Source organism: Danio aesculapii, chromosome 14 (genome assembly GCF_903798145.1).
Source record: "Danio aesculapii chromosome 14, fDanAes4.1, whole genome shotgun sequence".
Lineage (NCBI taxonomy): Eukaryota > Metazoa > Chordata > Actinopteri > Cypriniformes > Danionidae > Danio > Danio aesculapii.
The window spans coordinates 13,500,257-13,516,876 of NC_079448.1; the positions used below are offsets into that span (position 1 = coordinate 13,500,257).

The 16,620-nt window shown below is 38.8% G+C and overlaps 1 protein-coding gene across 2 annotated transcripts in view; it reads left to right on the plus strand.

The window, feature by feature from the left end:
- maml1 (mastermind-like transcriptional coactivator 1) overlaps nt 1-16,620 on the plus strand; it is a 38,241-nt gene continuing 21,621 nt past the window's right edge. For both annotated transcript variants that reach the window (XM_056471964.1, XM_056471965.1), the window contains exon 1: nt 1-1,381. In XM_056471964.1, coding sequence (XP_056327939.1) covers nt 1,040-1,381 — 342 coding nt within the window. In that variant the 5' untranslated portion in view covers nt 1-1,039. The remainder of the gene's footprint in view (nt 1,382-16,620) is intronic.

Here is a 16,620-nt window from a genome sequence, read left to right on the forward strand (position 1 = left end):
CAACAACTGCCTGAACACTGGAAAACAATAGAGACAGCGCAGTAGGGCAGAGTTTATTTTTTAACCTTTTGCTTTTTCGTTGTCGTGTCGAGTTAAACCAGGGGACAGAAGTCGGTTGTGTCTACTTCAAGACTCTTTGGGCAGAATCTAAAGAAAGAGAGTTTACTGTGCTTTGTTTGAGGACTAGTTAGCATACAGGCTAAGCTACATCCGTAGCTGTAATGTAACTGTGAGGATCAGCTGTTAGCAGCACTGCTACTTTAAAAGTTACTTTTACTACTAAAACTCACTCGTAAATGCCGAAGTTATTTTGTGCTGGATGGGTGTAATGTTTACGCGTTTACCCAGCACTTTCTAACACTTCGTCTGTGTTTTTTTATATCTCAACTACGTCTTTGTCAAACTTCAACTGTGTGTCGGAAAAATACGCGTTTATTTTGCTGTTGTTAAAAGGGTTTGCTTTAAGAAAGACAACCTGATTAAACGAAGTGTTGCGTATACATCTTTATAAACGTAAAAGTTAACGATAAACCGGGTTGAAGTTTTCTGAAGGGGATTCCGTAAGTAACTGTTAAAAGTTTTAAACCCTTTTAAACTTTCCTCTGATATTAACGTTATATCGAGTCGAACGAAATGTAAGTTTAAGATGAATAACTTAATATCTTTAGTTGACGTTTTCATTCATAAAAACTTAGTGTATTTTATTCTGGCTTGTCAGTACCCGGGTCTAGTTAGATAAGGAGATTGTTCTGTGATTTTTGGGTTTGTGTGTGTGTGCGCGCGCGTCTTCGTATCGTTTAGTTAAGAGGAAACTTTAGTCAAATTTGTGATTGACAAAATATATATTTAAGCGCTCATATCTGAACAATGTGCCATTTGTTTTGTTGTATAAAGAGGTAGACAGTGAATAATGGAGGCAGTTGAGTGTGTTTTGTAAAGACGCGCACGCTCGCACACGCACCGTAACCGCACGATTAGTCTTGAGTTGTGCTGGTATCCGGAGACTCGAGAGTGAGTTTATAACCCGCTGTTTTTCTTGATGATGGCGGATTTTGTGGTGCCGCGGCATAGTGCCGTCATGGAACGCTTGCGGCGGCGGATTGAGCTTTTCCGGCGGCATCACACAGGTTGCGAGAACCGCTATGATAGCACGGCTATGGAGCGGCTGGAGATGGAGAGGCAGCAGACCATCGCGCTGCAGCAGCGCTTCCTGCAGACCAAGGCCAAGCGCTCCAACAAGCACAGGCAGCCGCCGGCGGCAGCAGCGGCGAGCGCGGACCCGGTCGGGCAGAGAGGGGCGAGCGGGGGCGGCAGCGCGGAGATAGCGGACGGAGGGAGTGGGACGCCCGGCGAGCAGAGCAGGAACAGCACGCTGATTGCGGTGAGTCCATGACACACTGATCACGATTCTACTTCTGATCTGATGACTAACAAACTGTAGGTTTAAACCTCACATGCTAATTTATAAACTGGCATTCAAGCTTACGTGAGCAGATTCTGAACTTGCAAGATGTTGCTTGGCACCCCTTAGAACACAAAACAGCGAAGCACCAGTAAAACTGCTAATCTGTAAAAGCTAAAAACGCAGTACGGTAATTGAACGCACGTGCTAATTTGGGTGCATCGCTAACTTCTGCAGGTGTGTTTAAGCGGCTGCATCAGCACCAGCCCAGAGATCATGTGACCGTAACACGAGCACGCGTCCAGTACATGTCACATGAGCTCTGCGCTGCTCACTGTGTGTGCCACAGATGTTTTGAGACGGGCATCAATGATCACCTCGTGGCTGTGTTTGTGTTTTGGTGAGTGCATTGCATGACTGCACTATCCAAACCCCAAATGACAACTGACTGACGATTTCAAAGCATCTCTAGTTTCTACTTAGATGGGCTGAGGGTGATTAAACAGCAAGTAAAATGAGTTGCTGAGTAAAGGCGAGTAAATCAACAGTATTGTAGTCCATTGAACGTTACGTTTGCCACATCCAGGGACGTCGCCAGATTTTTGGCCCTTATGCACAAAATTGTTTAGTGGGCCCCGCTAGTCATTAGTAGCTGGGAGGCTTACCGTCGCAGGCGCCTAAATTGGCCCTATGCACTCTTTCCCCCTTTTCCCCCACTAGCTACGCCCCTGAGTTTCTAGTCTTTCTCTGAATATATTGTACACTTGCATGTACACTTTTACAGACATTCTCAAACACATTTTTGTGAATGCCATTATGTTAGAGACAACAAAATAATAACCAGGAAATCACTTTTATAAAGACTTAAAAATGGGATGTTTTGCCCTGTTTGCACCAGGACTTGATGACACTGATGCTTCCCAATGGCTGACCATTGGCTTGAGGTGTCCTGGCCTATACCAGTCTTCATTCCAATTCAAACCCACAGTGTTTGCCATAGTTTTGTGGCTGTCAAAGCAACAATGAAAGCAGGTGTTCTCTGTATTACTTTGTGTTGCCCCCTTTTGTGTTCAAATGCAAAATATGCAAGCATTTTTTGCAATGTTGAGTCAAAAGATCAAACAAACCCATATATAATCTATCCTATAGACCCTCCCCGCAGAGAAATCAGGAAAGAATGTTTCAGCCTCCTCTACTTGTGATTCAACTGACCAAAAAGCATCTTAATACTAGGTGTGAACAAGGCCTATGTGATGCCATTGTCACAGCTTAAGCAAGATCAACATTTTAATCCAGTTGGGAAATTAAAACGTGGCCCCTGTGAACTTAATTTTTCTGCACAGAAATTGCAACAGTGCTATTGACTAAAACAGTGGCACAGAGAGCAGTGGATAGTGTTGAAACCAGGGGTGGTTTTACAGCAACAATCAGGCTCCTGAATTTGACAGCATGTAAAGTTTAACAAGACAGTAAGGAGACTTCCATAAAAGCTCTTTTAGTGCATGCGTCTGCATTCTTTTAATGTTAAATTTCAGTTTGTCTGAATGATGCGATTGCAGTGTTTTTTCTTAACTTGAAATGGTCCCATGAAATTAAAATAAAAGTGTTTAGATGTTAGTTTCTGTTAAAGTCCCCAAGAAATCAAAATTAACCATGTTGGTCACATTGCTAGTTTTGTGGTGAACAAGTTATCTGTGCATGTCATTAGGGAAAAATTTTTAGTTTGTTTTGAAAAAATAAGATGCCCTACTAATCTTTAATTGAAATAAAAAAAATTCACTTCCTGTTTTTTTTTTTTTGTTTTTTTCCCCCAGTTAAATTGTCAGATTAATTGTATTTTAGGGATTGGGCGTGGCTAACATATTAAACAACTCTGCTCCAACTGTTCAATTTTGACATCAAACAGAAATGGTGAGCAGGAGCTGTCTCTAAGGTTGTAATATCTCTCCCCAAACCCTTTTCCCCATCTTTCTGAATGAAATGCCTACTTTACTACATCCATTCAGCTTGCAGTAGAATAAACAGGCCACGCCCACTGTTGTCTCATTTAAGATTCCATTTCTCTAGGAACTGCGTCACAATACAAAAAAAATTACGGTCGCAGCTTCCGGTTCATGGGGACTACTGTGCTACTGTGTTTTAAAACAGTTTTAAAGAGTTTCATTTGTATTTAGAAAATATAATAATTCCTTACATTTATATAGCACTTTTCTGGACACTCTAAGCACTTTACACACATTTTTGTCCATCCACCACCAGTGTGCAACATTCACAGTATCCCAATCAATATACTGGGGCGTTAGGACCCACACAAACCACAGGTTGAGTGCCCTCTGCTGGTCTCACTAACACCACTTCCAGCAGCAACCTAGCTTTCCCATGTGGTCTCCCATCCAGGTATTGACCGAGCGCAACCCTGCTTAGCTTCAGTGGGAAACCATGTGAGTTTTTAATTTTTATTTTTAATTTTATTAAAATAATTTCAAATACAATTTTACACGGTAAAGCATAATACAATACACATTAAAAGATCATTTGGAATCAAAACATTAAAACTGTGGTAAATTCCAGTTCATTTCTTTAAAAACTTGACATGCTTTGTCTGTCAAAATTTTGTGCAGTTCACGTAAATTGTTCTCGTTTTTTTAATATATTTACAGTTTTTCCACATATCCTTCCGTTTTCCTTTTTAAAATTGCCCATACATCCATCACAATTTTCTCTTTTTTTGCCACAATTCTCCTTTCCCTCATTGCATTCTTCATCAGCATGATGCATAGGTTGACAATTTTCTTATTTTCATTTTTCTTATTCCATCCCAACATCAATACTCTGCTCCATTCTGTTTCATTTTCATCCCAGTCTCCAAGTAGTCCTTTAATTAAAACGTTACAACGTTAAAACCATGTGAGAGTTGCAGAGAGCTAGCTGCCGGCTTATATAAATCTGATATAAACATGTAAAGCTTGCAGTTTGTCACTTTCGCATAATTTGATCAACTTTTTTTTTTACGTCACCTCATACTTCAGTTTCTTATCAAATCTTGGCCAACCAAATGCGCTCTAGCATCTGACATGCCCCCCCCCCCCTTCAAAATGCTTCTGATTTGCTTTAAATTTGATGTGCTTGATCTCAACCGCCCTTACTGGCAGAGCTATGATAAAAGCAATATGCTATTGGCTGTTTTTTTAAAGGGAAGAAGCTACTTTGTCTGCAGAGTTTAATTGACTTGAAGGTTTGTAGACATGTTTCACACTAGGGCTGCATAGTACAAAAATCAAGATGTAGCAAATACTGTGAATAGTTTTTATTTTCATGCATCTTGTCAGAAAAGCATAGTTCTGTCATCCGTAGTAAATCTCCAGTCAAAAGCTAGAGGGCGCTCTCATGCAAACTTTAAATTAAAAGTATAACCTATAAATGAACTTGGCTCATCATCTAATGTCATTAAATATGAATTGCCTGCATAATGTCAGCTGTAGCAGCATTTAGTAAAAGCCATAGTTCATTGCGCAGTCTGCTGTCAGTTGCAAACTTATTATTTTTCAATTTTAATATCATGCAAATAAATCGTCAGTGATTTTATTGTGTAGCTGCCTGTCAGTAGCTGTTTTCATCCAAAAATGTGAACTGGATATATGTGCAAAACTGGAATATTGCATGAAAGTTTTGCAAATAAAGCACAATTTCGATCAGTGAGGCAAAGAGAACAAAATTGTCGCTTTCTGATCAAATCAAAATGAAAAATATAATTTGCTGCAGACAGAAAAGCCACAATGTGTCTTTTTTGTTATTTAATACCTTACTTGCGTCTTATAAGATGATGAACCCACACAATGAACCCACAGTGCCATGAGTCTGCTCTTTTGGAGCACAGCTGCTCAAGACAATTCTGGGAGGTAGTGGTACCAAACCATCCCTTAGACTTCAGCTAAGGGATTTTAGAATGATAAAAACAACATTTGAGATGTTTTACAATATGATCAGTCTACTGGTTTGTCCATTAATGCTCACCATCACACCCATTTTTATCATCACTCTTATAACAAATCGCATGAAATTTTTTTTTTAATGTGCATACTGGATTTTATTCCGTAAATGTGTTTCCATTGTAGTTTATGCATTTACATTTACATTTAGTCATTTAGCAGACGCTTTTATCCAAAGCGACTTACAAATGAGGACAAGGAAGCAATTTACACAACTATAAGAGCAGCAGTGAACAAGCGCTATAGACAAGTTTCAGGCGTGTAAAAGTCTAAGAAGCAAAACATTAGTAGAAATTTTTTTTTTTTTTTTTTTTTTTTTTTTATAGAGAGAGAGAGAGGGAGAGAGAGAGAGAGAGGGCTCAGTTAGTGGTATAGCCAGAGAGGCAATTGCAGATTAGGAGGAAAAGTGGAGACTAAACAGTTGCATTATGCATTTTTTTTCTTTATTTAAATTTGATCAATCAGATCGGGCCTTCCTATCTTTATCCCCACCTCTCCAGTTGCGGGTCTGCTATTGGCTGGAGCGGCTCAAAGTTGAACTTAATAGCTGAAAATAAACTCTAATGGTGGGAGTCAAGCCAAGAGAGAAAAATTATTTCAGCCAATCAGAGTCAGAATGTCATATCAGAGATTTTCACTTATTCATAGTAAAGACTAAATGTTTGCACCTTGACATTTTTTTTGTTTGAATTAAAATTAATTACATTAATAAAATATTATTACCTGTTTATTTGAACATCATTACAAGAATTTTCCTTATTTGAATTTTTCTTTTGAAGAGCCAAAAACTAAACTGTATTGAGGCTAGTGGGCTGAAGGTAAATATAGTTGCCATAGGTAATTTCCTAATTTATTTTATAATATTTAAACATAACCAGAAAACATTGATTTATATTAATAAATATAAAATTTCTAAATAATATATAATTTAAAAAATGTTTTTTTTTTTTACATTTTATAAAGAATTTATTACAGTAAAAACAAATATCATTAATGATAGAATGAATTTATGCTAGTTTTTGCCTTGATTTGCTCACCAATGTTTTCTGCATAGTCCTCTATCAACATTTTGGCTCGCGGGCCCTACTTTGGGCATCTCTGGCTAATTAGGTCTTATCTTTACTTGTAAACGAGGTCTTAAAATTACTTGAATAACTTTAAATTGATCGAGTTAACTTCTGTCCCGTACTTTGAAGCAAGCCCTTTAGCTCCGGCATTGGTCGTCCGTTATTTATTTACGTTTTGATTGAAAGTCTAATTTTGAGAATTTTTTAAGCTGAGATATTAAATTCGTTTTTTTGCAGTCAGTCACAGCAAACATAAAATAAACCTGTTGAACTTTATGTGTGAGAAGAGCAACAACTGAACAAGAATGACCCTGAGCTCACATGCGCCCCCTTCATTGCGGCAGAGCTACTGCCTGCCTCACCTCATGTCTTCTCAGTGCGGCTCTGTGTCAGATCCTAACACAAAATAAGTGATAGCAATTTGTGATATACTTTACCTGTCATATGCAAAGGGAGGACATTTTATAAAAATGTCTACAAAGCAGTTAATAAAGCATTCCATTAGTAGCATTCACTGAGTGAGCAAAAGGCACGCGCTCAACGCAGTTTGCAAGGGATCTGACGAGAGGCGCAGCTTGTTCTACTTCACCTTACTTCCTACACTGTAATTAAAAAGGAGATACGCAAAATACAACGATTTAATTATAAATATGATTGAAATCATTTGAATCATACAGAAATTGCATTTTAAGCACAGATCAGTGGGGAAATATTTATTTTACCATTAGTATCTCATGATGGCAGGTGAGGATGATGATGCATTTTTTGCAGTTACTCGTTCATTTGCGGTTGGCTTGACAAAAGTGCGATATTGCAATATTGTGGTTATTGCGACAGCCCTAGCCCAGTGTACAGTAGTTTGACATTTGAAATGATAAAAAATAAATCTTCAAAATTGTCAAGAATGGGTGTTGTTCAATGGTTTTAGGACAACTTTAATTGTTTTAAACCACTTCAAATGTTGACTACTATACTTGCTGTAACTGCACAGATGTAAATGACATCATTAGCTATGTTTCTATCCACCAATTTTTATGCGCATTTTAGATATGCGCATAAAAAAATCGGTTCATGGAAACGCCAAGATGCGCAAAAAATTTGAAGATGCGCAGGATAAATGAGTAGGATAACTTTTTTTATTTGATAAGAAAAGATGCGCATAAACTACGCTGGAAACACTTTTACCGATCAAATTTCAGTATGCACATAAAAATAAAGTCATGTGACTTTGGCAGCACATCACCCCGATTTTATCTTCTCTTCATTGGCTGCCTGTGCATTTCAGGATCCATTTCAAGTTCTTTTTATTTGTTTTTAAGTGACTGAATGGTGCTGCACCCCTTTACCTCTCTGAGCTTCTATGTCCTTACATACCTTCCCGTTTGCTCAGGTCAGCCGACCAGCTCTTCGTGGGTGTGACCAGTGGAAAGCTCAGAGGGGATCAGGCTTTTGCTGTGGCTGCACCAAAGTTGTGGAATGAGTTGCTGTTGTATATTAGACAAGCCTCTTCCATTACTGTTTTTAAATCTCTTCTTAAAACCCACTTGTTCAATTTGGCTTTAAGCACAGCGTGAGATGTTGACATTTTATGTTTATTTATTTGTATTTTAAAGTTTGTGCTACGCTTTGGGTTATCAGCACTTTGGTCAACTGTGTTGTTTTAAAGTGCTTTATAAATAAAATTTAAATTGAATTGAAATTTGTTATAAAAGATCATGTGATTAAAAATATATGCGATTGGATAAATCAGCAGGCTGAGCACACTGTAAAACATCTGAAATGTGTTTTTGGTCATTCTAAAACACCGTAACCGTTGAAGTATTAGTGTTATTATATTATTAATGACCTTTAGAATCAAGAGAGTCTGTGCTCCACGTCTCACGCCTTCAAATGCCACTGTGCGCGTTCACTGCGTGTCAGGATTGCCTTCTGAGGCGCAAGTCATTTTGCTAAATGAAGAAAAGATTCATGCAGCTTCTCCTACCACAGCAAATTCCATTTTTACTGTTGATATTTGGCGCCAGTTAATCAGGAAATGATTATTTTGTTCGCTTTGACTCGTTGGACATTTGCATGTCTTTTCTGCGATTAATCTAGTTTTGCACATAAAGTTAATTTGCAGTATTGGATGGAAACATAGCTATTGACGTTGTGTGCGTTGAGAGCACGCAAGACCCTTTTCACCTGGTGATGTGTATGGCTTTTATTTATTTATTTTATTTTTTTTACTTATTGCACACAGCTCTGCTTCCGAAGATGCATGACTTTGAGCCAGCTTTGGCCGAGGAGGACTATTGTGTGTGCCAACATCTTTAGAAATCCGAAACAGTTGCCTGATGTCAAGTCCTTTTAGTTTTTTTAGGCTTTGAGGAACAACAATGCATATAGTGCATGGTTTGTCCAAAGCTTTTTAAGTTAATATTTTTTAATTGTATATGAAGTTAGCATTAAGCACACAGTTAGCTTGAATAAATATACAATGTAGCCTAAATTCATAATTTAAAGAAGTGTACTAAAAGCAAACATTTTCACGAGTGTCCTCCCAAATTTATCTACAACCTGTTCAGTTTATATGTAATTAAATTCATTCATTCACTTGTTGAAATTTCTTTGCTACTGTTCCATCCTGACAATTAAAAACCACTCAGTCCATATGTATGTGTTAATTAACTTTTTGAAACGCCAATGTTATGTGTTTTAAAGAGCACTAAATATTTTATGGGGCGTGGAATGACATGGAGTGTTATTAAATGATGACTGAATTTTAATCTTGGACATAAAGTTATGAACTAACTCTAACCCTTAACGGCTTTCAACGTGAGATACTGCATTCCATTTATTTAACATTCTTTTCTTTTGTTAAGAAGAGGTGTGCTGTTAAGTCTAAAGTATCATTTGTCTGCAGTGTACAAGCAAGGTGAATGTTGCTATGACAATGGTCCACTAGCTGGTGTTGTGCATGTGTCCAAAAGATCCACTGGGAGAACTCTTAATGTTACACATATTAACGGTGTATCTGTACCAAACTGAATGAATAGATCATTTGGTTTGGTGCATGTAATAAACAAATATTGAATTTATGGAATTGAACGTGTGCACTCACAAACGTGTACACTAGAAGGATATTGCTGGTTTGGTGTGCCGATGCTCAAAGACTTGCAAAAAGCACCCAGTGCCGTTTCAAACATGTTATTAAGTTGATGTAAATGTTGCCACTTTATATCTAAACATCGTAAAGAAGAGGAAGTAGCGACAGATCGATGCTTTCATATCTGGTTAAGTTTCTTTCACATCACCAATTAGAGCATTTTTTTTGTATGTCTTCCTTAACTAACACACCTGATTAAGATCATCAGCTCGTTAACAGAGTGATCCTTGCTTCAATCCTTGTTTGTCAGATAGTGCCACGGTCACACTAAAATTTGAGCATGCGAAATTCTGTTGTACGGCACTGCGAAAAGGGCCGGGATTAAATAAGATATCCCCCGCCCTGCACATTTTGTATGTCTTTCTTAATTAACACACCTGATTCAGAGTATCAGCTTGTTAACAGAGATCCATGCTCCGATCCTTGTGTGTCAAAAAAGAGATCTAGGCTGCGTCCGAAACTACCTACTACTCAGTAGGTACTGCATTTGAATTTAAACGTACTACTTGGCCGTTAGAAAAGTACGTTCTATACAGTATGAATGTGAGCAGTATGAATGGAAGTACTACATTCGTTATTTTGTCATAATCACGTGACCCACCCACGTGAGTTGTGTCGCTTCACTCCCATTCATGAGTTCTATCGCGGGGCATCATGGGATAGCGTACCATCCATCCGATGCGCACTTTAGAATCTAGCAAGAAGTAGTAGGTCATCTGGGTACTTCTCGCATACTGATTGTCGAATTCTATGAATTCGGACATACTACTCGGTTCACATACTGATTTTAGCGTACTATATAGTATGGAAGTGTGCAATTTTGGTATGCGATGGATTTGGTATTTTGTTATTTTTCTGTACTTTGAACAAGTCAGGACTGTTGCCGTCTATGAAGGATGAGGGAGCTCTTAGATTTCATCTAAAGTATATCTTAGTTTGTGTTTCTAAAACCTTGTTTGCACTTTGCATGTTTATATATGCCTTGCGCGTTGTCATGCATTTATACTTCTGCGCGCTGTTTGTGTTGCACTGCAGTAACGCTTCAGAAACGCTAGTAACACAGTAAGGTTTTTATGTTCCTCTGTGTCGAGTTTCTTCGTTGGTGTTTTTTGTTTTTTTCTGAACGCTACCTTATTGTAGAAGTAGCTCAAACTCACTAATTTTTAGGTGGGAACCGGGGGATGTAAAACAACTTTAATCACAAAGTAAACACCGAACAAAATTTCCATCTGGACCTCCTTCACAGGACTGACACTTGTAAACACTACGGGTTCGCACAGCTCTCTGTCCCACCCACACTCGTCAGCGCTACCAAGCCGACCAATCACAGAGCTTGCGCTATCACACATCATTGCGATGTGTAGTTACATTTTTTTTTAAGTTAAAATCAGCCTTAAGGTTTAAGGACTTTGGGATGACATGAAGAGTGAACAATTAATAAAAATTTTGGGTGAACTAACCTTTTAAGATGACTGAAGTCATATAATATGTCACCAGATTGATTTAGTTTGGGAGACTACTACATTCTGATTTAAACAAACACGATTAAGGTAAAACCTACATGGAAGGATCATTCACACGATTTATATAACCTGATGTAAATTACATGCTCTGTATACATCTTAGAAGAAAAAACACTAACACTTAATGACATTTAGACTGCATTTTATTTTTATTTTTGGTGAACATCTGCTCAGATTACACAACTTTTTGTATCATTGCATAGGTTTTTATACTTTAGCAGGACAGTTAGTTCAGGTCTAGTACTACTGTTTATTCTGTCTAGCCAAGTAGGTTATGTTTTGCGTATGGAGCAGTCAAACTAGTTTGGATTTCGTTTGGCATGAAGACTGCAGTTTTAAAGCAAGCCTGTCAGAGTTTTGCCTCAGTAGTTTTGGGATGGTCATGCTGGTGTGATGATGCACAAGCGTTTAGGATGACTCAGGTCTGTTCACATTCACCCCTCCCCCCCTGCTCGCCCACACCACTGACTCACTATTGTTCCCAATGGCCTCTGGACAGCTGGATGTGTTGGTGCGCTTTCACACTTTTCTGCATCTACAGCACATTAGACCCTTTCAAACAGGAGATGTTTGTGTGTCGTCCCCAACATATACCCCGAACATACAGCAGTGTTCCCAAAAAAATGTGTTAATCCAAAATGATAATTGTCATTTACTCACCCTCACTTTCTTACAAATACATTGATTTTTCTTTTAGTGGAACCATAAAACAACAGAGGACTAATTAATGATAGTGTTTAATTTTTGGTCATCTTTACCAACTACAGGTCCCACTGATACAACTTCTTATACACAAGCTATTGGTTTTAGTTGACTATTGGTCTAAGAGGAAATCTTGAATGTAAGGCTTCTATGGCAAACTGTAGTTCATGTAGTTGTTTTCCCTTATTCACAGTATGACTCAACATGCTGCAACTCAATCTTCCACATTCAGCACTTGGCCTGCAACTAGCTTTTCACTGCTTCTGACCAGAGCTAACCAAGACTCAAGAAAGAAATGCCAGAGAAAGTGTCAGAATCACCGTGGAGTGGGTAAAAAAATTCCCCAAGAGAATTCCTGAATGTAAAGAACCATTGGTTTAGATGGCGTAATGACCTGTAGTTGTCAGGTTTCTGTTTGCATCCGTGTAAGTTTAGGGTGTGTTCATGCTTGGTGGCAGGTTTGGTTTGACAAGACATTTTGCTGTAATTTATTGTCTTTGTGCAATGTATGAAAGTTAATTCCAAAAAAAATTATCTTGAACTAATATTAAAATTAAATTAAGAATTATCTTCAAATCCAGTCAATATTATGGATTTGTGGATTCTTATTGCTGACTAGGTGAATAAACACAAATCTAGGCAATCGTTGAATCATTTGAAAGTCAGATTTGGGCCAACTGAATGAAAGAGTAGATGAATCAAGTTATGTTAGCAATGCAGAAATTGATCGTGCTTGCTGCCTTGCTATCCACATCAAAACAAGTAGACTGAGAGCTCTGTAAAGACTTTCTTACAATGACTTGGAATGACTGAAATCTAAAATGCAACACAGACCAAAGGCATCTACAGTGCATCCAGAAAGTATTCATAGTGCTTTACTTTTTCCACATTTTTTATGTTACAGCCTTATTCCAAAATGGATTAAATTCATTTATTTCCTCAAAATAGGTCTGGGCTCTGGCTGGGCCACTCAAGGACATTTACAGAATTGTTGTGAATCCATTCCATTGATATTTTGGCGTTCATCTTTCTCTCTAACCTGACTAGTCTTCCAGTTCCTGCTGCTGGAAAACATCCCCACAGTACAGTGTTTCGCGCCCTCAAATACGCGCTGCTCAAGCGCAGACAGTGTTGCCAGATTGGGCGGTTTTGAATTTATTTTTGCAGGTAAAAATTGACATAGGCGGGTAGTGAAAATTTGGGCGGTTTTACAACGGCGTGCCCGCCAGCCCCGGTCTGCCCTCATAAACCTGTTTTGATCTCCCAAAGAGATGCCATAGCCCCCGTTCTTCACATACATATGCTTAGAACAGTGTATAAACTCTTGTGATCTCGACAGCTTTTGGGCTGGAAACAGTCAGCATCATCTGGCAACACTGAGCGCAGATCTTCTTGTGCGCTCTCAAATAAACACTGCTGAAATGTGATTTAGTGCGTTTATGTAGTGAGTATGTCTCCAACATTTATTAGATTTGCTAGCAATATTTATGAATGTCTCCAAAAGACCTACAGAACGGTATTAATGCATCCTGAAGTAAAGTGAAACAGCTTTATGTTGTGTTTGCTGGCCTCAAGCATCACACGCCAGTCAGCACGCAACCTTAAAGGGTTAAACAAATGACAAATCACAGCACTACTACGGTCGGTTACAGAAAAGTTCACACGGTTCTAATTTACTTACCCTTTAATACGTTTTGGTGCGATTATCACCCGCTATTAAAAAATAAAATGTTTTGAATGAGAAGCTATAATGTAGCCGTGGTGGGATGAATTTTGGCATGGCGCCCCGCCATGGAAGAATGAATGTAGCGGAAACCATGCAGTATGATGCTGCCACCACCATGCTACACTGTAGGATGGGATTAGCCTGGTGATGAGCGGTGCCTGGTTTTCTCCAAATGTAACACCTGCCATTCACTTCAAAGTGTCAATTTTACTCTCATTAGACCAGAGAATTCTGTTTCTTATGGTCTGAGAGTCCTTCAGATGCCTTTTGGCAAATTTCAGGCGGTAAGTGGCTTCCGTCTGGCCACTCTACCATACAGGCCTGATTGGTGGATTGCTGCACAGATGGTTATCCTTCTGTAAGGTTGTCCTCTCTCCACAGAAGAATGCTGGAGCTCAGACAGAGTGACCATCGGGTTATTGATGACCTCCCTGACTAAGGCCGTTCTCCCCCGATCACTCAGCTTAGATGGCCGGCCAGTTATAGGAAGAGTCCTGGTGGTTCCAAACATCTTCCACTTGCAGTACTAAGCCCCTGTGCTTATTAGAACTTTCAGAGCAGCAGAAATTTTTCTGTAACCTTCCTCAGCCTTATGCCAGGTCTACAGAAAATTCCTTTGTCTTCATGCTTAGTTTGTGCTTTGACATGCCTTGTATGTATAATAATACTTGCCTAAAATCCATCGATCAATTTGTAGAAGAAACATCCATAGTGTAAAGATGCTATCCACAAATTGATCTTAAGGAATAAAATGTGAATACATTAACATATCACAGTATATGTTTATGAGTACGTTTACATGGACACCAATAATCCAATTTTAATACGATTAAGACAATACTCTGATTAAGAGTCTACCATGTAAACAGCGAATTATTATTATTATTATTATTTATTATTATTTTTTTGATTAATCTGATTAAGGTCATAATTAGGCCTGTCACTATATCTTTTTTTTTTTTTTTTTTTTGTGGTGCGATTATATAGCACTAAAATTTATTGCGATTAAACAATATCATTGTTATTTTAGGACCATTTTAACACTATAATAGCGTCATAATGCAAGTACACTCGTCCAAAGAACACATAATATTTTATTATTAAGAATATTTCATTTAATAATCAGGCATTGAATTCAGATGGGGAAAACGTATCTCCTAATCAAATAGGTATTAATAATAGTTGTTAAAAATGTCCAAGGTAAAAAAGAACTAGGAAAAAACAGATCCATTTTCAGTCGTCAGGCACCTGCATGAAAGGTCAGTAAAGGACCACAGACATCTGCATCTCGAAATGTGGAGGTTTTTTCCCATACGACATGTGCTAACCTATCAAATTCCATTTAAAACAACACTTTCAGCAGTTCATACTCCCATCCAATATCTTGTTTGTCATGGGGGGCATGCCTGAAATGTTCCTCAATGAAAGGGGAAATGCCAAACAGCAGTTAAAATCGACAAATTAAAAATGAAATTCTGGAGGAAATGTGGATAGCGTGGTGATGCAATGATGTTAATCGAATTATGTGCTAAAACATGTAAAACGGCATTATAAAGGGAACATTCAAAAAGCAAACACCTTAATTATACAATTGTTTATTCAGATTAAGGCAAATTATTTGATTACTGATGTCCATGCAAACGTAGTCAATGTTGCAACTACACTCTCAGAAATGTACGTGAGCTGTTACTGGGGTGGTACTTTTTTAGAAGGTACACGTTTGTACTTAAAGGGTACATATTGGTACCTCAAATGTTTATATTAGTACCTAAAAATTGAAGAGGAACACTTTTGTACTTTTAAGGTTCTAATATGTACCCTTGAGGTATTAATATGGACCTTTTAGGTGACAGCTCACGTACCTGTATTTCTGAGTGTGTAGATACCAGGTGCTGTTATGTGGTTGCTAAGTGGTCCCTTGAAAGCCACAGTCAAAATCGCCCGCCCCCACTGGTAATGCTCGAGTCCCTCCTTTAGTGTACTTTGTTTGTTTTTTTTCTTACTTTTAGGAGTTTATTAAAGAACAGAACAACAAAGAAAAGTAGCACAGCTTGACGTTTCATTCATGTGTCTAGCTCACGTCAAGTGGCATACCACAGTTTAATACTTGGGTTTCGTAGTACTTCATTTTGGCAACAAGCACTAATAAATGAACAGCTGGTTTCAATTGCACTTGCAGAATTTTGGCTGCTCTTAGCCGTTAAAGGACTAATTAGTAGCTTCTCTAAAGGATGTTAAACACTTGTTGGACTTTGCCCCTTATTTGGGAGGTAGCAGTAACCACAAAGCAGCGACAGAGCATTGAGTCTACTGACCCCAGTCTTTGCTCTAATATTGATCAGTGTGCTGAAACGTCGCTCTCTGCCCTTGAGCCAAACCCATTGCCCCCCCTTCTTCCTATTTAGTCGTGGGTTGTCCATTGTAGCAGGCAGGGCATGAAGGGAAAGCAGAGCTTGTGCCTGTGCACGGACTGGAATTCGGCACACTCCCGCTCCCCTACGTGGGCCGAGCGCTGACTCTTTTGTTGTGGGATACACGTTCATACACATGGTAATTAGACTCAAGTGGCTCAAGCCTGCGGTGGAGGTGCTTTTGAGTCGGGGAGGGGGAGGCATGAAGATGGAGGGAAAGTAAGAGTGCAGATTAAGAGACGTATGTCGGCAGAAAATTGCTTTGGGAAGAGTTTTAGCATGTTCGAAAGGACGTTTTTGGTGGGTGTGCCGCCTATGCGGGGCGGTCTCGGAAAAGGGACTGTAGCTGTTACAGAGAGACCAGTTTTTCAGGTTCAGAAACTGCTATTGGGAGGGGGGAGTTCATGCCTTCACCCTGAGCCAGACCATAGATCAGCACAACACTGCTAACTGAGCTCTTTGGACGGGATAAAAACGGCACATCTATTCTTGTTTTCAAACCTCATTCACTTTCTATTGAACAGCCAGAACTTGTAAATGAATTGTACTGTTATGTTGTAGCTTCCATCATGCAGCACACACTTTTTTGGGATTGAAAGAAGTGCTACTTTAGTTTCAGTGACTTGCTGTTTGTATTGTATGTCATAGTTTT